General features: G+C 40.3%; 4 protein-coding genes and 1 non-coding gene across 5 annotated transcripts; 2 read left to right on the top strand and 3 right to left on the bottom strand.

Moving 5' to 3' along the window:
- Nucleotides 1-1,788: 1,788 nt before the first annotated feature.
- Nucleotides 1,789-3,153, bottom strand: LOC114873270 (barH-like 2 homeobox protein). The gene is made up of 3 exons (XM_029181440.2): nt 3,084-3,153; nt 2,141-2,471; nt 1,789-2,059 (listed from the first exon to the last, which is right to left on the bottom strand). The coding sequence occupies exons 1-3, from the start codon at nt 3,151-3,153 to the stop codon at nt 1,789-1,791; spliced, it is 672 nt and encodes a 223-aa protein (XP_029037273.1).
- LOC114873212 (adenylate kinase 8) lies at nt 2,401-17,234 on the bottom strand. The gene is made up of 14 exons (XM_046288306.1): nt 17,120-17,234; nt 16,907-17,033; nt 16,737-16,828; nt 16,583-16,679; nt 16,276-16,514; nt 16,015-16,192; nt 15,818-15,942; nt 15,651-15,760; nt 15,411-15,582; nt 14,036-15,336; nt 13,597-13,817; nt 13,073-13,467; nt 12,771-12,925; nt 2,401-2,471 (listed from the first exon to the last, which is right to left on the bottom strand). The coding sequence occupies exons 1-10, from the start codon at nt 17,213-17,215 to the stop codon at nt 15,070-15,072; spliced, it is 1,503 nt and encodes a 500-aa protein (XP_046144262.1). The 5' UTR covers nt 17,216-17,234; the 3' UTR covers nt 2,401-2,471; nt 12,771-12,925; nt 13,073-13,467; nt 13,597-13,817; nt 14,036-15,069.
- LOC114873271 lies at nt 6,224-6,330 on the bottom strand. Its single transcript, XR_003788913.1, has one exon. It is a non-coding gene; the product is annotated as a U6 spliceosomal RNA (small nuclear RNA).
- Nucleotides 17,235-17,537: 303 nt separating the features above from the next.
- On the top strand, nt 17,538-20,219 carry LOC114873211 (ATP-binding cassette sub-family F member 1). Its single transcript, XM_029181291.2, has 5 exons — nt 17,538-17,993; nt 18,065-18,290; nt 18,362-19,007; nt 19,086-19,264; nt 19,340-20,219. Exons 1-5 carry the CDS (start codon nt 17,641-17,643, stop codon nt 19,832-19,834), a joined length of 1,899 nt encoding a protein of 632 aa, XP_029037124.1. The 5' UTR covers nt 17,538-17,640; the 3' UTR covers nt 19,835-20,219.
- A 206-nt stretch (nt 20,220-20,425) lies between these two features.
- LOC114873219 (dual specificity mitogen-activated protein kinase kinase hemipterous-like) lies at nt 20,426-26,103 on the top strand. Its single transcript, XM_029181307.2, has 8 exons — nt 20,426-20,717; nt 21,272-21,729; nt 21,807-21,986; nt 22,067-22,201; nt 22,285-22,532; nt 23,676-24,371; nt 24,445-24,732; nt 24,820-26,103. Exons 1-8 carry the CDS (start codon nt 20,561-20,563, stop codon nt 24,953-24,955), a joined length of 2,298 nt encoding a protein of 765 aa, XP_029037140.1. The 5' UTR covers nt 20,426-20,560; the 3' UTR covers nt 24,956-26,103.
- Nucleotides 26,104-26,174: the final 71 nt, after the last annotated feature.

The following is a 26,174-nucleotide window of genomic DNA, read 5'->3' on the forward strand; positions in this document are numbered from 1 at the left end:
TATATCCCTCTCGTTCGTCGCACTTACTTCAAACTCGCGCTTTCATCGTGTTCCATTGAATCGTGGGGTAACCGGAAGTGTCGTGTTGCCAGGTCATTCGGAGAGACGGCGATGTAACATCAGTCGGTTTTCATTATATTTTTGCTTTGAAAAATTCTTCTGGTTGTGGCAGTTCTTTGGACGATGCAGCCACGGAGGAGAAAAACGTTTTTATTTCGAAGCGATCGCAAGTCTCCTCGATGAAATTTTCATCAAACTCAATTTCCCTCTGATCGTTTTTCGAGATTCATCTTCTCGTATCGAAAGGAAAGCGATTAAGGACTTCGTTACTAGACGATCGTTCAATATTAAATAGTGTCTAATCATCCGTGTAAAGAGATCGTACACTTTTCTTTCTCCGCTCCCGTCCTGTCTCTCATCTTCGTCAATTATAACATGCGAGGCTGCTGCTTGCTGCGAACTAAATCATCGCGACAAATGGTGATCCGTGTTTCCTCTGCTGTTTCTGTCCCACTGTTTCTCTTCTGCTTCTCGTCGATTCCGTTCAATTAAATCTGCTAACCAATTCCAGCCACGAGTACCACTGCCACTCGACTTGTATCGGTTTCAGCCAATTACTTTCAGCTGGGGCTCGCGGATCTCTGTTTCTGGCCACGTGCCCATTGTCACGCGCGAATTCGCCTTTCTGATACGGGCTCGTTACTGTTTCCACTTTACTGTTTGCACTTTGGCCGTCTAAAATAGGCCTTCATTTTTTCCTGCACCGCGTTGTCCAGCATGGAAGAAAACAATTTGCTTTTGAACCTCTCTTTTCTGGCATCGAAAATGAGAAAAGGAATTGAAGATAAAATTCAATGGGTACAGGGTGCTGGAAAGATTGGACGTGGGAGAACGATTATCTGAAACCTGAAGTACGAAGGGAGTAATCACAAGCGATTGCTTCAGTTCGATAATAATTTATTTATCTACAAGAAGTTTTCCGGCGACGAAAAGTGATCGACTAACCGGAGATAGTAATCGATTACCAGCGTTAACCAACTAAATCTCTAAAGGAAAATCGTAATAAACGTCATCTCTTTCGTTTTATTTTCTTTTCTCATTACGATTACCTACAACCCTATATCAAATCTACAAATTCAACTCGCTACCGATTTAACTAGATCCCCAGCGATTAACACTTCCCATACCGTGTAAATCTTCCCTCCGACGTATTTATGCGGTCGAGTAGCCCGAGTTAAAAATTTCATACGCGGCACGAAAGGTGTTAATCACTGACCCGTTCGTTTCGATCAACAAAAAAAGAACATCGAAGTGTAAACTGGGACAAGCGAATGTTCTTGAACGATAGGTCGAATCAGAAAGATTTCATCTACTGTCAAAGACTTTCCCTAATTCCTCTTTCGTTCTCTCTTTGAAATAAGAACCGACTACAACTACCGGCCAACTTCGTAATTACATATGTACACTGTCGTCTCGCATGCAGAAGATAAACACGAGAAACAAGTCCGAGGGCGGAGCACAAAATCGTCTAGGGTTCAGTGTTCCTGTAACTGAAAACGTGAAACATCTTCTTCCTTAGTTCTCACATTTCACTGTGAAACAATGATCAACTATCGCGTGCACGAGCGATTGAACGATACCGATGCAAAATTTAAGAAACTGTGGCGAAAGGTTTGACACGTTGAGCGTCCGCTTCGTTATCGAAGACGGAGATTCTTCGAAGAGAAAAAGGCTGACGATGGTCGACGTAGAGCGGAAACGATCCTGAAACCGCTATATTAGGCCGGGTTAGAGCGGACATCCGTGAACGTAGGTGACATTTCGAAAGAGAGCGGCTGCGGTGGAGAGAAATGCAGCCGTCGAGGCGGTGGACGGCGCAGGCGGTGGCGGCGGTGGAGGCGGATGAGTTTGAGTTTGAGTTTGGGCATTGTACGGTGGACAGTAGGCGTCTATGCTTCCATGGTGAAGACCCACACCTCGCACCAACAGCTCCTTCTCCACCGTCGCTTGGTGGCGAAGCTGCTCCAAACGCAGCTGATTCTGCCGCTTCCATTTGGTCCTGCAATTGAGCGTTTAATTTTTCTTCAGAATCGTTGCAACTCGACGCGTGCAATGAAGCTATAACGAAAGAGATACCGACCTTCTGTTTTGATACCATGTCTTAACTTGCGTCTCGGATAACGACAGAGCGTCGGCGACGTCGCTTCGGTCCGCGACGCTCAGATACTTTTGGCAACGAAACTTTCTCTCCAGGTAAGCGAGCTGAGCGTGAGTAAACGCTGTTCGTCTTCTTCTGGGCTTCCTGCCGCTGGGAGGACCGTTCGTAGAACCGCAGGACTTGCCGGAAGTTGCTGGCGCCGGCGAAGGCGAAAGCGTCGGCGGAGGACTCTCCAATCGCGTGCACGGACTACTTCCGGGGTCGATCGTATCCTCGGAATCCGAATGAACTGCCGAGTCGTCCTCTGAATCTTCTGGAATAAGCAGAATAGATTTTCCTTGTTAGTCGAAATAAGGGGCAAGGAAATCGAATGCAATCGCGAGGATTTTCTATCGCAGACCGTTCTCACCCTTCGATAAACAGACGCCTACGTGCAAAGACTATTATCCGTGGTATATCTATGAATTCAGAGGCATTGACGATCGTCTATGGTTAATGGTAAACGATCTGAATTACGAGAACGGTCGGTAGCTAGTCTCGATTGGCCAATAAAAGCGACGAGACGCAGCAGGACACGATAATCGTCGATGGAAATTCAGGCTAACGAGAACTAACGAATCCTTCCGCAGCTTGGACCATCTGTAGGATCGTCGTTAATGGGGCACCACCCTGATCGGGGCCCCTCGACACCCCTAGGGCTGCGAATCTTGGCTAAAAATAATAGAGCCACGCTAGGGGGTATCCTGTAACGAGTATCATGCCGACAGGCCACGCGACTCTCATCGTGCGCAATAAAAATTCTAATTTCTCCATTACTTGAATTCGAATCGATGTCTGGGATTCGTTAGCACTCGTTGAAGATTTTTCAAAAAAATTTCATTAATAGAAACTTTATCGCTATTAAAAAGTTAAGAATAAAACTTACCGTGCACTCGTTCCGACAAAACATCCCCGAGAAGATCCCTTATTAGAAACGACTTGTGCTCCTGCATCATCACTTCCGTCTCGATCGAAGTAACCAATCGATAATTTTCGAAAATACTTTTAAAAAACCGTAACTGCACGAATCAGCTGACCGGAAGCTGTGTGTAAACGCGAGAACAGGTCGGCAACGAGCGAGTCGAGTATCATGCTAACCTGTGGACGCGTAGCGTCGTTCTGCGTCGCAGTGGATGACCGGATGTGTCTGTCCAAAGCTTTGGTATCCTCGACAACGAGCGCATGTTGCTCAGAAAGCAACGAGGGTGGGGGGTTGGAAGAGTTACTGGCACGAGTTACAACGATACACCCCCTCGCTACCCCTCTACAATTAATCCGCCCGTTTATTTCGAACGGGCTGGCTAATGCTCGCGCGATTTCGCAGCCATTTTGGGGGTGGAAGCGCCATGCTACCCCTACCAGTCTCCCCGAACCGTTCAGCCATTGGTCGAGTTAACTCGCGAGCCAAGGGTGGAAATCGAGGCTGCTCGACGGGTATTGGTCGGATGAAAGCGGCCTGCGCAAAAAGGGGTTGGCCTCTAGCTTTGAACCCTTGGTAGAAACGGTTGAAGGGCAACGAGGAGGCACAGTGGGTGGCAGGATTTTCGATGCACGCTTCGGGAAGCGTATACAGAGGCTGGCGAGCATCGAGGAAGGGAAGAAGAGGGGTGCAAAAGTCATTGGCGAGCGATTACCGCGAAACGAGAGGAACAAATTGGATGTGAAACGTTTCTCCTGGTATATAGAGTCACGATATCGAGATTGTTCTTCCTCCCCGGGGGCGGCTTAACGGCCCCGTTTTTCCCGCGCTCGATGTGCGCACTCTTTGCTCTGGCTTTTCCGCGCCGCGAGTCGTCGCGAGTCACCGTTCAACCATCCAACAAATATCAAACATCCTATACTCTTCTCAATATCGACTTAATTGATTATTGCACTTTAATTATTTTATTTTGAGAGATTCAAAGAGAAATCCTTGTGCTCATTAACATTTCTTTCTCTTTTCTGCTCATTTTGCTTCAACTTTGGTTAGAATATAGAACATCAGGAGATAACGTTTCAATTATCGCAACAAACTTTTCTGCCTTTCTTTATCTGGTTTATAATTTCTTTTTGCGAATAATGCATAGCGTTGAAAATCCTTGTCTTCGGTTTTCGGTCGTCATTGGTAAACTTTTCTTTTCTTTCCCGTCCACAAGGTTTTGTCTATTTTACTTGAAACTTTTCTTTGTTAAAAATGTGCAACATCGAGAGATCCAGACCAGACCGTAACGAAGTCAATTTACTGGCTGAAACGGTGCGCAGGAAAAGTGGTGCAAGGTGCAACGCGAATGCGAGCAAGGGGGTCCCGGGGTGACTCGGGGTGTATTTGCATAAATACGGTCCTCGCAATTTGCGGATCCCTCGTCGGCCCGCTTCGTCATCTTCTACAGCTAGTATGTGAGCGTAAATATGCATGATGCATGAAACCAGCAATCCTCGACACCGTCTATCCCCTTTTCACTCCCTTTTCTCCGTTCCTGGCTTTCGTAGCGCCCCGTTAGTCTATTCACCGGCTCGCTACTTATCTTCCGCTAGTATTCGCGCGACTCTATGGCCCCGCATTCGGCTGCTTTCTATACCTAAATATTTCACGTTCCGCAAAATCATCCACGCTGGATTCCCGTCGATGCAGAATAAAAAAGAAGAATAAAAAAAGAAAAAAAAAACCAGAACGAATCGCGATGCTACACGATTCTGTACAACCCAGGCCTCTTTGAGTTTTGCAAACAGTTCGCCGAGTTTGCTGTACGTCTTGTTCGTTGCTTAATTAACGAATCTCTTGAATCGTTATTTGATTTTTCCTCTACCTTATCGCTTCGAACTTCTGTCATCACGATCTTGTTATTTTTCACTTTTTTAATCATTACATGATACTTGATTAGCCTATCTTCATATTTATCCCGTCGATCGATGAACGAAGAAGAAGAAGAAGAAGGGTTGGTACGTGCAATTTTCGGCAACGCGACGTCGCGTGGCGTTGCATAATATGCGAGAGCCATCCCTCTTTTTATCGTGTACAGAAAGAAGAATGTAGACGGTGGTGTGCCTTAATGGTTCGCTTGGTAGATTCGAGTTTGCGCGTTGGCACCTGTAAGCGGAGAACCCTCGCCGATGTGGCTGCAGAGTCGGACACGACGGGGCGCGTTTGTGAATTCATTAGGATTAACGTATGCAAGGGATTAATTCAAGGGGCAGCAAAGCGGCCGGGCATCATCTTCTTCGTGCTCGCTGGAAAAGGGCCTCGGAGGCGGCGCAAACAGCGGAATAAATGCATGAAGACGAGATAAATTGAGGGCCGTCGAGCTGCGAAAACAAAGACGCTCGTAATAAGTTCGACGACGAACAACCCTCCATTGTTCGGACGGTTTTTTGACGCGGCACGTCAGCCTTCTCGTCGTGCTCGTTATTTTTCGTACGATCGAATTAGAATAACAATCGCCTTTCACTCGTTTCCGATACCTTTGCCAAAATGTTTAGGGCTCTTCCTCGCGAGTATCGGTGATGTTTGTGAAAAAAAAAAACTGCAAAATTCAACCCTGATACGTGCCAATAGACGTTCAATCAATTTATTTAAATAATAGACTCGTCGCTGATCGCATCTGTCGCGATTTAGACGAGACTAAATGAATGGAAATTAGGCACGGGGGGGTAGTTTGACACGAATTGCTTGGAAATCATCGTCCCTTGTCAACTGATTGTTATCGGTAATTTGCGATATTCGCTCCCCACGTGGGACACGAAATTTCATCCCGATACAACCACCTATGATCGCGTTGAACAAATGGGATTCGACTTGGGGTGAATATCTCTGTTCGATCTTTGCGGAGGGGGTGATTATGGATTACAAACCGAATCGTATTCTATGGCTATTCCCTGCTGTGTATCTAGATCGTCTAAACAAGTAACTCGTAATTATCATACAGATTACCTTCGCGATATATCAATTCACCTGAGATAAAAGATAAAAGTTGATTGATACGAAATATTGCGAATTTCTTATCTATTTACTAAAATTAAAAATGTAGCTTGTTAAAAAATAAAATTGCAAAAAATGTGGAACGCTTCACGATTTTGCGTGTCATCCTTGCGCAGGGGCCATGCTAATCTTCTCTGTATCGTTCCAATTTTAGTATACGTACTGCCGAAGCAAGTACATTAGAACTTTCTTCGAGGTTGTATATATACCATCATATCCATTATGGAGCACTTGCGAGAAACCTTTGTTCTCTGACACGGCGATGCGCCATCTATCGGTCGTCGGTGAAACCTATTCAGTTCGACTCGACGATTTACATACCTCTCTGTAATTTCATGCAATTGAAATGAGCAAGTGATCTCTGCCTCGAAATAAGCAACTCGTTAACCCCTCTTCTTTGTTTGAAGTCGGTCGCAAAGTGAGAGGTTCGAAAAATAAGTGAGAGGTCCCTGAAAGCGAGAAGAGGATGTTTTGGGTAATAAATTTGCACCCTCGACTGACAATTAGCAGTATACATATAATGCTTTCTCAGTATATTTGCCTCGGAATAAGCGAAATAGTGCGAGAATAAGAGAGCTATATTCTATTCTTGTTTAAAAAATAACATTGCTGCACGGCGGATCACTTTATGATTTACCACTCGATTTTCGTTTTCTCTATTGTCCCGTTTCGAGAACAAAGTCAAGCCGAATAGCATACCTGCTCCGTAATGAGCAACTGTTTGATTGCTTATTCGAGGGAATGCCGTACTACTGTGACGATGCTGAAAGCGTGTTTACCCTAATTCGCACCGCCTACGATTTTCCATCTTTTCAGCAGCGGACAATACAAACTATACGAAAAGACTTTAACAATTCAACATTGTACATCGATTATTTGTCGTGGAATGCAAAGTACGACGAGAGAAGCTGAAAGCATTGGAAAGAAGATAAAGGCGTTTCTTCGACGAGACTTTCGATATTCCGAGTCTGAATGATTATCAATAATAGAGCGGCGGTCGTCGATCGAGTTGGGAGGAATTGGTAAATACGGGTAAAAAAACAGTGAAGAGGATCACGGTGGAACGATTTAGAACAGTAAGAGTGGAAGAGGGAGTCGCGTGGCGCGGTAAGGGAGGGTTAGAGAGGAAAAGCAAGGGGGTGGAGGATGGTGGTGGATCAAAACCGTGATGCCGCGAGGGCTTCGAAATCGTTAACAATCGCGGCAAAAGCAAAATCCATTGAGGTGCGACCACGCGTGTGAATATAACTGTCGATCTGAATATTCTCTGCTCGGAGCAGTACCGTCCAGCGGTGTATTCGCGAAAAACGAGAAGGGGATGCCTGCTCGTTTTCCATTGATAGACAAGGCGAGACCGGAAGTAGCGAGCTCTGTTTACGACCCCTAACAAATTCCAGTTGATATTCCAACTATTGAACCTTCTCCTCCTTCTTCTACTTCTTCTTTGCTTATATTTTTTCACATGAAATCATCTTAAATTCTTATGGCGTTTCAATCGTAGAGTCGCGTGGTTTATTCAATGTTAAAAGAAAAGAATACCGCGGTATTACGTGATCGGATATACCGGCTATTGTGCTTCTTCTTTCGCGCAGAGAAGAGGAGACACTCTCGAAGAATGATGGTTATGGGAAAAAGAGTGCTTGAACACGGACGTTGGTCAGGCTCCCGCGGTTCCAATTACGATTGAAAGGCGGCCCTGTTTGTTCGCCTCCTATAACTGCGGACTCTTCAGTGCCTCGTACAAGCCACTCTTACCCCATGGCCACTTTCGAGTTTCGACGCGTGTGTTTCCATGGCGAACGACGCGAATCCATCCGCCGTCAGAATCTTTAAATTTTCACCCCTGTAACAACGATCTAAATATGAATTTAACTAACTTCAATCTTCTCATATTTGTATAAAACGAAGGAGACGGGGAAAAAGTTTCAGCGTAATACGTTTGAATAATCCAGGAACGAGGCGAGCCACGATTATTCGACGATTCAGGCTACTTCCCTATCTTTTGATATACGAAATTAACGACCTTGCTACGCGAACTCGCGCGAATTCTTCATGGATTATTAATTTCGAGGAAAAAAGACTTTTTCTCTCTTCACTTAATCCGATGATTTTTCACCCCGATGGAAGATGAATTCTATCGTCGAACGAGAACGTTCCCATTCTCGTTTAATTCCTTAACGAGAAACGCGAACGTTCCTCGATGGAATCTCGTTAGAAGCGAGAAAACGGGGGACGGTTCTACTCTCGTCATCGAGGGACGTGTTCCGCGTCGTCTCGTCGAGTTCCGAAGCATTACCGTAACGTAAACGAGCCAATCAGCCGGCTTTGTGACGGCAATCATCCTTTGATTATACGGCACTTACCTCGCAAAACAGGGTCGCGATTCTATCGGACGATCATTTTCGTCTTTGACAAAATACAAGGGAGAACTGAATAAATTCCTAGAATAACTCTAGACGAGATATAAATCGTTCGAAGTCTTTATACTCTACGTATTCGAATACACTTAAACAATTATTTCGTTTTCTTTTCAAAGCTCCGCTAACTGTATCGCGATAGGGTGGGCCTTAAAGTCTCGAGAAAGGGTGTCGCAAAGATACCACGAAGATGGTGCAGATTCGCGCGGCAAACATCGACGTCGAGAGAGGGTTGCTTGTTTACAAGCGACAGTTGATTTGACAAAGCCGCGGGTCCATTTATACGAGTGAATATTACAGGGCAAAGTCGAGGGGTGGCTTGTTATCCGCTCATTGAAGTTAACCACGGGGCTAAGTGCGCCGGGGAGTGGCGGTCGGGAGGAGCAAGGAGAACCGGCGACTAAAGGTTAGGTACACCACCAATGGTGGGAGTAAGCTTACAGTTTGCGACCGAGAAGGGCGGAAACGCCGTGAGGAAGCGAGAGAAACGAAGGGATTCTGATAAAACGGATAAGAACAGCAGATAAACCGAACAGGAGGAAGAAGGTAAGCAAAACGGGGTAAGATAGAAAGGGATGAAAAGAGGAAGTTGAAGTGAAATATACTGAGAGGGAAATGGGGTAGCGATGGATGCGACACGCTCGCAAGTTACATCCCTATTGTGATGAGTCGTGTTTCTTAAAGAAACTTCAACTTTTCACCCTGAAGACGGGGTACTATCTGAGGAGGACCTGAAGAAAGGATTCCAGCAACTGATTTACGATTTCCAGATACCCTATCCTGATGTTTCACACGACTAAACAACAGTTTCGTTTAAGTCGATATACTTATTGTGTTTTAACGGTGTATATTCCTACGATGAGCTACAATGAACCTGAGAAGAAATTGAAAAACATTAATCGAATTAATCCCATCGCTAGAAGAGGGTGATGGAACGAAAGATGGGTAACAGCAGGGTGGCCCCAAAGAAGACGGGGAGAGAGGAGAGAGTCGGTAGAACAGCGACGGGCCAATGAGAGGCCAGATCGTTGCCGAGGTAACCGCGGGGCTTTTCCGACGGATTATTCGACCGAGATTGAAAAGTTAGCGCCGTGGAAGCGGGCGGGGGTTCGTCGACGGAGCCACTCCTGTCTCTCCCGGAACGAGCGATCTCCTCGCGGCAAGGCTAACACAACGGATTAAGGCTTATTTTCGCGTTCACCGCAGCTCCGCTCCCTTTTCACTTTTTACTCGATCCTATTATCTTACAATGCCGATATTCACGTTAGCGCGCTCATTTGTTTCGAATCGCTTCCATTGTTGGATCCCTGATCGATCATCGGCCCTTTACAAAAAGAACAGGGTAAAAATATAACTCGTGAAGTTTGAAAAAAAAGTGTTATCAATTAATTCATATAACTAGGATTCCATCGTAAATGTAACTAAACATTCTGGTAGCCTCCGTTCGATTTTCAATCAATAGCACGACCGACCTCGTCGGTTCCTTGATCCACTTATTCGTCCTTGTACCATTCCAATTACGGATCACTGACCACGAACCACGGTTTTTAATTGGTCAACCTCGACGAGGATTCGAGGAAGACACGTTTTATATTTAGAATCTTTAGATTCCTCTATCGAAGAAGACCGACTGGTTATATATGGTAAGTACTTACTTCGAGCTTACCAAGGGGAACGTCGGCGAAGCATTCGTTCGTCGGTGACGGGTCAAGCGTGAGTACGTCCCGGAAAAGTGTTTATTTCTGCATGTACACGATGCACACGGTGCACGTCTAGCAGGCTGCTTATCCGGTAACCACTTCGGGGTTACCTGACACGTGCATAATTAATGCCCGCGATGATGAGAACGCGACACTACGGTGCGCCTACACAGGCTATCTGTGTCGACGAAATATAAAATGGGAAAACAGAATATCCGAAAGTCGGTAAAATTGAGAAAAGGGTTGCTGTAAAAAGTTAGGTAAATTAAGTTTCTCGCGAGAACTTCTCCATTTCTTTTGTCACGAAGAAATTCCAGGTATCACCTTGTACATGCATTACAACAGAGTATAGAAAAGGGGATGAACGCGAAACGAGAGAAATAAACGCGTTGAAAGGACGAAAGAGCGATTCTTAACCGAATGGATGCCGAGGAGAACGAAAGGAAAGATCGAAGGACAGAGAGACGAAGAGGAGTACGAGCAGAAAAGTTGTCCAAGTAACCGACGCGGAAACGCGGGGTAATGACTACTTTTTCATATTTTAATTACGCAGTAATTAATTGAAATGTTTCCTCGTTCGCGAGGGCACTCGAGTAAAATGAGAGGCGAGTAACTTGCCGGAGTCGGCTTCGACTCGTTTCTTCTTCTTCTTCTTCTTCTTCGTCTTCTGGTTTTCTCCCTCTTCTCTTCCGTAGAACGCGGGGTGTTCCTCTGTCTTCGCCCCTCTCCCCTGAGAATTTCCCGTTTCCTTCGTTCTTTCACCCTTTTTCGCGAAATTAGGTAGAAACCTTTTCACGAGGCTCGCTTCTCTCTTTTAAAAATTTCAGCTCTCAGCTAATTGTATCTGCTAATGGCTTTAACGTGAAAGGATTCCTCTGATAGCGTACCTCGTCTCATCGTATCTCTCTCCCCTCTCCTATTATCAGTAACCCCCGCTCGTGTGCACCCTGCTTAAAGTACTAATTAAATTAGTTTCGTAAAGCGAAACTCGTCGGCCAGACTTTCGAGGCTATCGATTCGCCGCGATCATTAAAATAATTACGAATGTTCGCTAGTAATTGCACGGATATTTCGTTCGCTTAAGCGTCGTTGATGAATTGTTACATCCAGACCGTGAATGTTTATGAATTTTTAACACACATAAATGTATTTTACGTAAAATGAAAACGAATAAAATATATATTCAAAGAGCGTGATAACCCTCACCTTTTGACACATTTTATTACATTCAGTATCATCGTGAAGTTTCACGTTCGAAAGTATTCAAGTAATTTTCCAGCAAGTTAATCTTCAGTAGTTTTCTCGCGTTTCCTAGAAGGTTACTTGACAAGCAGTATGACCAGGGACCGTTTCAAGCTAGCTGCCTCGATATCACGAGAATCCGCGTAGGACGCTTCGTTACTCGTTACCCAACACTAAAGCTGGGTTGTAGTAGCGATAGAACAATGGCAAGAGGAGCAGTAAGACGAAGAAGGAGAAGATACGACCAAAACGAGGACTGGTTGGCAAGCTTTTGTTAGCACGGATGCTTCTTGTTACGTGCAATTGTCATCAACTTGTTCCAGCCATTGTTTCCGGTAACTCTTTCGCGGTAACGAGGAGGAACCTCAATTAGAACGGTTTGAGGGGTTAAACGCCCAGAGGCTGGCGAGCTTTAAGAGGCAAGGATGCACCAACACCGTTACCGGAACATTGTTTCTTTTGAACGATAACTCGGTGATACTTTTTCAACTGTATCGGTGCTGTTCGTGGATGCAAGTCATTCCTCGACTTTCTTCCACGAGATAATTACTAGGCACGCTCGAGGGTATGATACCATTACGCTCTCCAACAACGAGTCTTCGTTAACGTTACCAGCAAACTCGTTGCCGCTGCTGCAAATTCCAACGACTGTATTTTGGGAACCAGCGTATACGTATATCCTCGTGGGGTTGTTAAATTAGATGAATATCAAAAGATTCAATTTCGAATGACTTATGCTAGTTTCGAATGATCGTCATGCTTAATGATAGTTCTTTCAATTAGACTGAAAGGACTCTTCATCGAACCGTTTCCAAACAACAGCCAGTTCGATCAATTGTGCCAGGGTGAATAATAGAAACGCGTGCCTCTACCATCCGCCTGATATCCTGGTCGCTAAACAAGGCTACGCTTTGAAGTTCAAATTGAAATAAATCCTGTTACCGTTTCGACATTAACTCAGACCGTTAGCAACACCATTGAAAGCTTCCAGCCATTAAAACCCCTATTTAAGCCTCTTTACGGTCCGCGAAACGTACACCATTGCACCGCTGCGCTGTCCGTACGCGAACATCAAATGGACTATCTCTAGTCTCGTTCTACCTGTGTAACGAGCTATTTGCTTGGAAGCGTTAATGGTAGAAAAAAAAATAGACAATTTCGCGTCGGGTCGGTTGAACGCAATCAATATTTGTATCATCGCCAGGTGACCACAGAGAAAAGCATGCTGTGTACAGTGTATACATTCTGTGTGTACGTACGTGCCAGCTATATTGTCTGCTATCGGAAATCCATCCGAATATCTGGAATTTTTTTTCGGCAGCACGCGCGGCTCGTTTTATGATCGCCTGTGACACGCAGTCGAAATTAAGATGCACAGAAGACAACGAAGCTCCTCCGACGAAAACTTCTAAACCTACATAAAGAAAAAACGTTGTATCTTGATTTACATATATTTCTCTTTTCAGAAATGTTTGATTAAAACTTTGAAGTATTTGATACGCGGTAAATGATCAAAGTCTATCGAACTATACCCTAAAAATGATTTATAATTTGTTCTTACCGTGTTCTTAGAAAAGCATTAAATTCTTATCTTCGCGAAGAAAGCAAGGAGCAAGGTTCGAATAGACGATTGCTAGGCTCCTGTTATCCTGGCTGGAGTGAAACACGGTTATTCCGGGAATCGAAGTCCTGGAACCTCGGAAACCGCGGGAACCATGGATAGATTGTTGATGAGTTATGGGGTCCTGGTAATGTGGATGCTTCTGGCGCCATGCGGTTGACGAGTGACAGAACATTGACGGGTTCTGGCAGGACACTGTTCCCTGTGCACCTTCGAAAGGGGATGGAAACATTCCGTTCGATCGACCGATTGTGAAATGAAATTCTACGTTGCATGCAGTCCTGGTCGACGGAATGCTTGACGTTCGAAAGTCGCTGGAAGCTCGAGGAACGATCCTGAAAGCTTTCGACCATGAAAATACCTGCTCGCATGATATCCTAGTGACATTGGATGTTTGTAAGATACGAGCGCAAATTGTCGCAAGCTACCGATCACTGAATTATTGATGAATACATAATATTTACATGTATTCTGGTTACGGAGTATGCGATCTTCAACGCATACTCGTGACGTTCACAAGGGATAGGAATGCAGTCGTCTCAGTAGGATAGCGTCGAGGATCGAGGACATTCCGTCGTATTCCATACGTGTTCTTCTATCCTAATACTTCAGCTTAATTTGCCTTTTGAAGTCCTTCTAATAGTTTGATATGTATCTTACTGTTTGCACATGTTGGTTTATCCGCCTGATAAATACATTTTGTATCAAAGCATTTGTTATTTGTACAAATTAGAAGTTGAATAACAAGAATCTATTATATAAATACGATACGAATCATTTCGTGTTAATAAAAATAATTTTGAATCATTAATTATGAAGAAGCTTCGGTATCGTTGAACAATTCAAGCACGCGTTATTTTTGCATATCAGGTGATTATAAAGGATTTGATCCTTCCAGATTACCTTCTCATAGAACTGTTGCCCTAAGATCAGGACAAACGCTTCTACGTATGGGTATCATTTCGACGCTGGTCTCGAAAGCTTTTCCGTTTTAGTTCATGGTGTGTGCTCGATGGAATGGTTTTTTTTTTCTTGTTCGTGCGGAACTTACTTGCGATCCACCTCCATTTCCCTATGCTTTCCTAAATTTCAACTTCCTGTTCCCTTCCGGTATCTAGGCAGCTTTGCGGAAAGGAGTTCCGATCAATAATCGGACCTACATGAAAAAAAAAAAGGATTTAAGACTCCTTTTAATTAGACTATCATTGATGTATCTAGTATACTGTAACATTTTTCAATTACAGAATCTTTTTCCTATAGAATTTATTACTTTTAAAGAAACGGATATCAGCAGTTTTATTGTTTAGTACTGAAAATATAGAAAACCTAATGATTCCATGATAGTCATGATTCAGTTCCTTTCCATTGTACTTTCCTGATACAATCGACGCCAATTGCAACTTGACAATCACCTCTTCAAAAAAGTAAAAATCTTGTCAACCGTAGGGCAAAGTAGACAGGATCATATCCTACCTAGCAAGTCACGTTCCCATTCTGCAGCTACGCGCAACCTGTCCCATTCTATACCACCTTGATCCGGAAATATGCTTCGCGTTTGAGGCAATTATCCTTGTTAATATAGGCATACATCTTTAACTCAATTTTCTCTTCTCTGTAACAATACACTATTACCTTTTACCGTGAAATAGTAATCATAGTACACGTTTCAGTTAATGTATAGTTAACTTAAATAATTGAAAATATAAATTGAACTTTTTCACTGAAATTTATTCCCACGAAGGAGCATTCCATGTACAGGATAATGATTGAATATTGTACGTGTTGAAGGATCGTCTGGGTTGTGACGTTGCGAAAACGAGATGCCTCGTGTGCCAGGATAACAGGACACGTTAGGGGCATCTCCTTTTCCACCCTCGTAGAGGGTGAACCTTAACACGACTATACATATGCCCACTTTTGCTATAGCAATTAAGGTGTTAAACAAAGGTGTATGCAGGTTCAGGTACATGCACATCATTCAACAAGCCGGAGTCGAGATCATCGTCTAGTTCAAATTCAATATCCATTGGATCGATTTCAGGCGGAGGTCTTGGTATTCTTGATGCGCAGGGTGGTGCTGGACGCATTAGACATGATTCTACTTTTTCACGGGTCGTTTTTTCATCCCCGTTCCCATTAATCTTTACAGCAGATTCACCTGCATACTGCATCATATCGATTACATGTTCTTCATACTCTTGAAGCTGTAATTTTATCAACATGTAATGAAACTGTGGCTTCAGTGGCTGGAGTTATGAGTCCAGCTACCTTTACTTACATCTCGTTCAATGATTAGTCTGTAATCTTTAGGATGGATACCTAATTTACAGTCATCCATACCAACATGATCCTCATTGGATAAGTTGTGCTTGCTTCCAGTGAAAACATTGTACCGACGATTGAGCAGTCTTTCTCTACAGATGTCACTGTTCACCTCAATAAATATTACTCTGCAATATTTATCACGTTGGATAATAATTTCTAATAAGACATTTTAAGAACTAAGGAATTTTGCTACCTATTTGGAGGGGTAGAATTTAAATCCAATAGTTTAAAGTCTTCCACGGTCTTTGGGTATCCAGTCAAAACCCACCCTCTTTTCAAACACTCGTATTCGGCAATATGTTTCTAAAAATCATGATATTGTAACGAAAAGTCCAAGGAAAATCGTTTATTCTTTCGTACTTCGACGATCTGTATTCTAATCTCGGGTTTGGGTCTCTGTCCCCATTTGTATTCGAACAATCGAAGCATTTCTCCCAGAGGATTCTTTTGCAGACGTGCTTGTTCGGAGATATAATCATAGTCGACTGAATTAAACGAGGATCCTCGTTAAAATGTACAACATGCTGTTTTAATCGAAAAAGATGAATGAAAGTTACTATGAACGAGGTTGAATCTTTCAGCCAAGTATTTTGCTAATGTAGTACAACCGGATCCTCTTGATCCAATGAGCACGATGCGAAAGAGTGACGGTGCTCCAGAATGTTTCTTCGTCTTTGCCAATTTTGCGCAATCCTTTCCAAGTTCATCGATGGTTCTGATACCAACCTCGACCTCCTTGAAACGAATTGATACTCTGATTGAGGTGTCGCAATTATGACATTAAATGAAATATGAATTTGAATCGAGAAATGACTAACAATTAAAGAATTTCCATATACTTCTCGCAATCCCCGTAAATGCTTCAAATAACGACGGTTCTTCGAATTCTTCGAAGCATTCGTTGACGTAAAAGCTTGTTGGCAAGAGGCATCCATGCAAAAATGTTTCCAGTTTTCATTTTTATTAAATTCATCCGAAACTATAAGCTGTATCACGTGAGTTGGTATTACACCGACACGTAGAAATATTTTCGCTTCGTTTTTTGTTCTTGGTAAATCTACAGAGCAAATAAGAAATAAAAGTTACATTTTAATGCTTGTAAACTGTTTACAAGCTGCATTTTACCTACGAGCAACCATCCGCATTCGTGTAAACTTCCGTCCTCCAAAATCTTTTTCATTTCCAATGCGAGATCTTCCGATTCCTCGCAGTGGCAAACGTTCTAACAAAAGGGATTCATTAGAAACGAAAAAAGACGGAGATTAAGCTTGTTGCTTACTTCCTCCTGACAACATGCGTTGCGGAGGTCTTTCAAAGTTAAAGGACAGACGCCTAGTTCCTCCTGAAGAACTTTTGCTAAAGTCAATCGATCTGTATGCATAAATTATTTTTGTTTAAACACAGACGAATCTCTAAAATCTTATACTTTGATTTTTTTAAATCAATTACCAAAATTTGGAGGCGCTATAAGAATAATTTTTGGAACATCCAGTCTTTTTGCGGCGAGTTGAAGATATTGCTTCATAAATACAAGATGGTCGTCGGGCTTTTGAATTACTAGCTGAGTGGCGATTTCCTGTACATGTATTTCATTTTAAAAAGATTCAAAACTCTTTTTTAGCAAATCATCGTGAAAGTATTTGTGGAACATAGGTTATTTACGTAAAATAATTCGTATATGCGATGTTTCTCTAAATATGTTACAAATTGAGCGTTCATAGACTGAACCATTTTTTCTGTTTCTTGCAATCCCGCCATATTATATCTATATTAAGATTTTACAGTTAGAAAATGTGTTTTTATTTTATTATACTTCATTTGAATGTTTCCCACATGTTTTAATATAATTAATGTACTCACTTCAATTGTTTCATCTCTCAAAATATGTTTATGAAATGTATCGTATTGGACTTTATGTATTTAGAAAACAATAAAACACCTATGATACGGGAACCGATTCTTTTCTTTCTCTACATTTTTAATGTTTAATGTTATCTTCATCATTGATTTCTGTACACTTTCTTTACGAATGACATGCCTATAAATATAAATTACCGCAATATGTTAAAATGTGCGGAAAGTTGGATGGCGCCACGTGTTTTTATGACTTTTCCTGCGACTGGCATTATAGAGAGAGTGTGGAAAAGTAAGGTTAGATAACCTTAAGAGGTACACGTTTCAGTATGTCAACCGAAAAGAAGGTATCAGATGTCACGCAGAAAATATCTGAAATGGACATGGAGGAGACGGGGAAGAAACTGACACATAAAGAAAAGAAAAAATTGAAAAAACAGCAGGAATATGAGAAAACGATGGAAATGTTAACGAAAACCGGTGGTCAGGGTCACAGTGAACTCGAGAGCAATTTCACATTATCTCAGACTCAAACTCAACAGCGCACTAATCAACAATTAGAACATGCAGTTGACATAAAAGTGGAAAATTTTAGTATAGCAGCTAAAGGAAAGGAACTTTTCACTAATGCCAGCTTATTAATTGCACAGGGTAGACGTTATGGTTTAGTAGGACCAAATGGGTAGGCAGTTTTAGAGCTTTTAATGAATTAAATATAATTTCATTATCTTACAATTCTTATTTATCTTTCAGCCATGGCAAAACTACCTTGTTGCGTCATATTGCAAACAGAGCATTTGCTATTCCACCTAATATTGATGTTTTATATTGTGAACAAGAAGTTATTGCTGATGATACTCCAGCTGTAGAAGTAGTACTCAATGCAGATGTAAAGTGTAAAGAATTACAGGCAGAGTGCAAAAAATTAGAAGAATTAATAGAACAAGGAGATACTTCTGTTCAAAGTAGATTACAAGAGGTACTTTATTGTCTTATTTCATCAAGTTTAAATGTATCCTGCAGTATTTCATAATACTGTGTATCTTATAGGTTTATGAGGAATTGAAAATTATTGGAGCAGATTCTGCAGAGCCACGTGCCAGAAGAATTCTTGCTGGTTTAGGTTTTAGTAAAGCCATGCAAGATCGTGCAACGAAGAATTTTTCGGGTGGTTGGCGTATGCGTGTTTCTCTCGCTAGAGCTTTATTCTTGGAACCCACGTTGTTATTACTTGATGAACCAACGAATCATCTGGATTTAAATGCTGTTATTTGGTTGGATAATTACCTTCAAGCTTGGAAGAAAACATTACTGATTGTTTCCCATGACCAAAGTTTTTTGGATAATGTGTGTACAGACATCATTCATTTAGATCAACAAAAATTATTTTATTACAAAGGAAACTATAGTATGTTTAAGAAGATGTATGTACAAAAGAAGAAAGAAATGATTAAAGCATACGAAAAGCAAGAGAAACGGATCAAGGATCTTAAAGCTTCTGGGCAAAGTAAAAAACAAGCTGAGAAGAAACAGAAAGAGGCTTTAACTAGAAAACAAGAAAAGAATAGAACGAAAATGCAAAAGCAAGAAGACGATACAGCTCCTACGGAATTATTACAGAAACCTAGAGACTATATAGTGAAATTTAGTTTTCCGGATCCACCGCCTTTACAACCGCCGATTCTTGGTCTTCATAGTACGTCACTGTTTAAAATACCGTGCATTATTTTGATATTATAAATAAATGGATTTAAAAATTAATATGTTGTTTCAGATGTGACGTTTTGGTATGAAGGACAAAAACCTTTATTTATTGAGGTGGATTTTGGAATGGACTTGAATTCTAGGATAGCTATAGTAGGACCCAATGGTGTTGGAAAATCCACGTTTTTAAAATTATTAACTGGTGACTTACAACCACTTAAAGGAGAATTGTCAAGAAACCATCGATTGGTACGTAGAAATTGAAGTTTACGTTTTCGGGTACTTAACTAATTGGTATACTAAATTGCATTCTATAATTTTCAGAGGATAGGCAAATTCGACCAGCATTCTGGTGAACATTTAACTGCCGAAGAAACACCGTCGGAATATTTGATGCGATTATTCAATCTTCCTTACGAAAAAGCTAGGAAACAATTAGGAACATTTGGACTTAGTTCTCACGCCCACACGATTAAAATGAAGGATTTGTCCGGTGGCCAAAAAGCGCGAGTCGCTTTGGCAGAATTGTGTTTAAATGCACCCGATGTTGTAATTTTGGACGAACCGACGAACAATTTAGATATCGAATCCATAGATGCTCTAGCTGATGCCATCAATGATTATAAAGGAGGAGTTATCATTGTTTCTCACGACGAGCGTCTGATCAGAGATACAGAATGTTGTTTGTATGTAATTGAAAATCAACAAATTAACGAGATCGATGGAGATTTCGATGACTATAGGAAAGAACTGTTGGAAAGCTTGGGAGAAGTTATTAATAATCCAAGTATAGCTGCAAATGCTGCTGTTCTACAATGATAATATTGGCTCTATAGGATAGAAATTTTCTCAGTGGCCTGCAAACATTCTTTCAGACTCAAAAACTCGTACATAGCATTAAATTCCCGTACCTATCGATTGATTTTCCTTATGAAGATTTTAGTGTCAATTTTACATTGTGAATACGCATTGGGTGCTTTGAGTGCAAAATATTATTTATATTTTAAGATAGTCAAAGTTTATATAAAATTTGTCTGATAGGACTATTGAATACAATGAGTATTCATTATATCTATGAAAAATTGAATGCTACTAATCAGAGTATTTTAATTTTTTAATTGTACATGCTGGCAATTGTAATTCTGTATAATAAGTAAAATTATTACTCAAGCCTCTGAAGAAATATTTATATATACAACTGTACTCTTTTGTATTATAAATATTTGCTTCATGTTAAAACATAAGAAAAAAGAAAATAAAATTGATTTACAGATTGATCTTTAATTCTTGTGTGCATATGTATGTATGTAGATGAAACTTTTATCAAAATGAAAATGACGTTCCATCGAAAAAACTATCTTATCGTAAGCTACTCTAGTGATTTCCAACAAATTGAAAGAAAAGTTGGTTCTACTGAAATGCGTATAACCGGCGGCGCAATGTTCGCTGCCAAAAGGGGCAGACGAGTGATGTGAAAATTGTCAAATATTTTGTGCGAGGTGGTGTCCCGCAGCGAACTTGATAGTGTTCTAAAAAGTCGTCGAAATGTCTAGTACCTTGGAGAATAAGATTTTAAATTTGCAAGAACGTCTTAGAGCGGAAAATGAATCAAGGGATAGAGACAGACATAACAGCGAGGTTGGATCAGGAACGGGCCTTCAATCGTCATCCTCAGTACCTGTCTCGAGTCCTGCTTCACGACGTAAGTTCAATTCAAATACTATTTATGAGCGTAATTACATTCTTTTCTGACTTATTTTTGAAAAGTCTCTAATATAACTTTCTATCCACCACTTGTTGTACAGGTTATGTTGATCATCACAATTTATTCTGTTGACTCTATATAGGATACATTTTTGATCTCCTTATTTAACGCGTAGTTTATTTTATTGTAGCTGTACCCCAATTAGTATTTCCAAACGGCAGTATTTTTTATTTTGACGAACAGATTAAATTTTAATATAAATAGAAATATGTTTAAACCATTTGCATAAACAAAAACAATGTATTTTTTTTGCTCAATAAAGAAAATATCCCTTTGTGTTGATAAAAATAAATACATCCTTTTATTCCTTAAGTGATTCTGAGTTATTTTTCATTTTTAATACTGTTATTTTTTGCTGATAGTTAAAATACATTTTGTGTTCCTAATGATAGCTTAAAATTATTTTAATGCTGTAAAAAATATGTTATTTTTTTCTTTAGTTTTTTAAGTCCATATACACATGAGAATGATGCTTGATTTTTTGAATGCAGCTCCAATTCCAACTTTAAAAGTCTCACAGATACCTCCAAAGAAACAAGATAGTGAATTTGAGTCAAAATTACAAGAAATCATGAAGATGAATGGTATTTTAAATATTAATGGGCAAAGGTATCAAACTGAAATGAAAGATTTAGAGCATCTAGGTGAATTAGGAAATGGTACCTGTGGACATGTTGTTAAAATGAGGCATAAACCTAGTGGTGTACTCATTGCTGTGAAACAAATGAGACGTTCTGGTAATGCAGAAGAAAATAAAAGGATAATTATGGATCTTGATGTTGTGTTAAAATCACACGATTGTCCATATATTGTGCAATGTTTGGGATGTTTCATCACTGAATCTGATGTATGGATTTGTATGGAATTAATGGCAACTTGTTTAGATAAATTATTAAAAAGAACCAGACAAGCAATGCCAGAAGAATTTTTAGGAAAAGTCACAGTAGCAGTAAGTGATATTAAAAATGTCTTAAATTATTTCAATTGCATTGAGAACATTAATAAAAAGAATATATACTTCCATAGACAGTAAAAGCATTGTCATATTTGAAAGAAAAACATGGTGTTATTCATAGAGATGTGAAACCTAGTAATATTCTTCTTGATGAAAGGGGAGGAGTTAAATTATGTGATTTTGGTATATCTGGCAGATTAGTTGACAGTAAAGCAAAAACTAGAAGTGCAGGATGTGCTGCTTATATGGCTGTAAGTATGAAAATTTGTATCTTTTCTCATAGTAATAGCCTGAACTGTTTAATGAAACATTATTATATATTTTTTTTAAGCCTGAAAGAATTGATCCTCCAGATCCAACTAAACCAGACTATGATATAAGAGCTGATGTATGGAGCTTGGGTATTACTTTAGTAGAATTAGCTACAGGAGTATTCCCTTACCGAGATTGCAAGACTGATTTTGAGGTAAATTATGTTAATTAGTATTATATAAATAAGATCTCAGGAACGTGTTTTCAAATAGCTGTTGTATCTACTTAAATTTATAGGTATTGAGCAGAGTAGTACAAGATGATCCTCCTTCCCTTCCATCAGATGCACTTTTTTCAAAGGAATTCAGAAGTTTTGTGAGTTGTTGCCTTACAAAAAATTATAAACAACGTCCAAAATATCATAAACTCATGGAACATGCTTTTATTCGAAAATACGATGTATCTCAAGATGAAGAAACAAATTCTTCAGTTCTAAATTCTGGCTGCCAATGGTTTGGCAGGGTAATGCGACAATTAGAACCAAGGTAAACTGTTAATAAGTATACTTGCTGTTAGCACTAAAATGTAGTTTTCAGGCATTACATAGGACATTTTTGGATTAAAAAAATACACGAGACATCACGAAATCTAGTAGACATGTGTTGTTAGAAAAGATCATTCTAGAAATTGAATAGAGTTTTAAATATGGCATGAAATTCCCAACTAATATCATAATGATTTGGTTTGGTTTGAAAGTAACCGGGTATTTTTTTTATATATTGTTTTTTTATACATATTAGTCTTAAAAATGTTAACACACTTCAAATATGGCTAACGGGTAGGTATTAAAACAGCTCGAAAAATATGATGCCAAGTTTCAAAGTAAGGCTTTTATTGGATACTAGTTTTTATATATTTATCTTTTATTCATTGCCAAACGACATTTACAAACCTATCCATACATTTCGATTAAAAGTTTGCGTGCGTGTTAAATTGTGTTGCAGCGTTGAGCTTGAGGGAGGCAGCGCAGCATAGCATCCCCTCTCCCTCGCTCCTGCCCCCATTTCCATTTTCCCCCAAAATTTACCCATAAATTCCAAAAAACTTAAAAAAAATACACCTCACAAATATCCAAAAAACTGCCCGATTTTCATTTCGAGTTGTTTGGTTTGTGCACGCGCCTGTTACACACCCCACCCTTCAACCCCCACTCATGGTAAGCATTGTTTTTATTTATTTGAATATTCATTTATTTGTTTTTATTATTATATAGCGATTTGCCAGTGGCACAAATAGTTTTCCCTGTGCACACTCCATTCATCAGAAAAATAATTCAGTTATATTTGTTCTTTTATTTCTTTTCTTAAACATTAGATAATGCACATTGTACGTTCTGGTTGTGTTATTTAGCATGGAATATTTTAATTTTTTCTAGTTTCGAACACGAATATTCTTTATTACCTTAGAAATATTCCTCTATCCTCATCTGTGTTGCATGAGACTATAAATTAACGCTCTAACTTCTATTAACGTTTTAGCGATTCTGATTCTTACAGAAACATCGTTCTTACAGTTGTCTTAGGAGACAGTGGCAATCAGAAATGAACCAAGCCATTATTTAGAAATAAATATCTTTTAAGTGAAATTTGAAACACGCATAGTTATAGTTTAATTCTATGGTGATTCAGTTTCAGATTGCCAGGGTGGCAACAGAGAGTTACGGGTCATGTGTCTTTAAAACAAACAGCTCATCTCAGGGCTCAATCCGAAGTACCAGCTTTCCTACGAAGCAATGTCACCAAAGACTCGCAGAACTCCAGTTTTTTGCCATTTCATCAACGATCAAATAGTGAGAATGGTGCGAACTATGTATCGTATAGTCCGTACGCGCTTAGACGAAAGGAAATTTCCAGGCCGTTTTCTCCTCCTTCGTCCAACGACGTGGACGCATCGGAAACGAATTTTCAACAATCGTATTCACCGTATAGACAACATGTCGATCAAAACAGGGATTATTCTTCGAATCATTGTTCTACTAATGGACAAGGTAGACAAGAAGGAAGACCGTTCTCTCCTTATCGACAAGATAGCACCGCGATAGACACCGGGAATAGGCTCTATTCACCGTATCACGGACGCTTTACCGAAGATCGTGACTCAAGTAAAGAACGATGGCAAAGTGTCTCTAGATCGTTAAGTCCGTTTGCTCGTGATTATTCACCTTGGAGGAGAGAAAATGTCGATCCTCCAAATGTAATACAACCAACCGAAAGTGGTCGTTATTCACCGTTTCTTCAACAACGACTAGGACAAACTCCAGCTGTGCCTCAAACTCATCCGCAATCACATGATATTTATGGTAGTCCTATGATTAGTCGTAAAAGGTAAATTTCGATGGAACATTTCTACGAGACAACATCGTGTATACACTGACTATTTTAATGTTTAAAATTTCAGGTTTCCTTCCGAACCTCCTCCACAAGGATCTCATGGTTCTACCAGCCCTGAATTATTAATCTCTCGTTTTGCTCATCAGTTGAAGCAAGATCCTCCATCTGCTACACCACCAGTTCAGGGTGGATCAAAGGAATCTGCTAAGAAACGTTTTGCTTCTTACGTTCGTCTCAGGCTCGGAAGTGAACGCGCTCCTTCGCCGGAGCCACCGCCGAGATTGAGCCGCGGCGAATCCCCTCTTGCCCTTAGAAGGAATTTAGTAGATCAAGCGTCTCCCTCTTTTGCAAGAAGGTAGTACAACCGTAGAATTTTTCTGGCTACGCGTGAAATAAGAGTAATCTCTGAATTTGATGATTTTTTCTCTTTTTAATCCTCAAGGTATGTTTCATCTTCTCCACCTCAACCTCCTCCTAGGAGATTGTCAGAAAGCAACTCTGTGCCTGGTAGCCCTCAACATGTACGTGCTCGTCTACGTTACACCCCTGAACCTCAGAGGAGACCTCCGCCACCATAACCCACCGTTACGATTAAACCTTATTCCTTGTTGGTGCCATATGCGATAAAAGTAACTGAATTAATCACATGTACCATGTAGAAATGGTGTTATAATCAACAATGGTTGTGCACACAAGTGATCGGGGTGCACCAGTGTACTTGAAAAACAGTTTGAAACCAAAAAATGAAAAAAGAAAAAAATAGCTGTTTGTAATACTCGGTGACATCCGTGAGTTCTCTTAATGTGTACGTATTTTTCAAACAAAGACTCGGATATACGTACAATGTACAATACGATTACCAAACATTGAACATTGTTTTTGCAAGCACGGAACGAAAATGTTAGATATTCTAGATTCGAGAGGACGGTCTTTGGGATTGATCATCGCACGATTTTCGTGGCTGTAATGACGTACCGCGTTGAACTACTTTGTCAATAAACTCTCTTATCGACGTGTATTTATATAGGATGCAATCAACGGATGCAATACGATGCTCAACTTTTTATATTGCTTGTAAAGATATAAATAAATGTAGTATGTTCGACGTTTTTTCTAAAAAAAAAAAAAGTAATAATAAAGAAAGGGAAAGAAAAGAAAAGAAAAACAAGATGAAAAAAAGGGGAAAAAATCAAAAAAGAAAAGAAAATCGTTATTAGGAGACGCGGCATCGTACTGAACGCGTAAACCGTTCCTATCATTCTTCGTTTACGCTTCTTTTTTTAATTGAGAGACAATTAGCGAGAATTGTAAACGAAACTCGCGTAGGAGTTCTCTCTTCCTCGGGCGGCCTTGCAGTGTATCTCTGCAACACGACTTAGTAAAGGCGAACATTTTTCACGTTTCATTATTGTTTGTAATATATAATACCAAACGCATTACGGCGATCACGATGAGGATCGATCGAGTGAAAAAACCAAATCGTAAGAACTATTAAAACGACGTCTCCATAAGGAAAGCACAATATTCACGTCTCCTAGATTTTACGAGTTTCAACAAAATGTATATTATTTAAAAATAAGAGGCGTGTTTGGGCTAGAACGTTGTAATTATTATTTTTAATTAACATTTATTCATTAACTTTGTTCAATCTACACTCGTAATCACCTTTTGTCACTTATTTGACAAAAGGATCTGTTGCAATGTAAATAAACTTATATTTATACGATCTTGTTCCCTTACTTTCTTTTCTTTATTCATCCTACCATTGTTAAATCTGAAAATTTTGAAATCTTTTAT

This window comes from Osmia bicornis, chromosome 12 (genome assembly GCF_907164935.1).
Source record: "Osmia bicornis bicornis chromosome 12, iOsmBic2.1, whole genome shotgun sequence".
In the NCBI taxonomy this organism is placed as follows: Eukaryota; Metazoa; Arthropoda; class Insecta; order Hymenoptera; family Megachilidae; genus Osmia; species Osmia bicornis.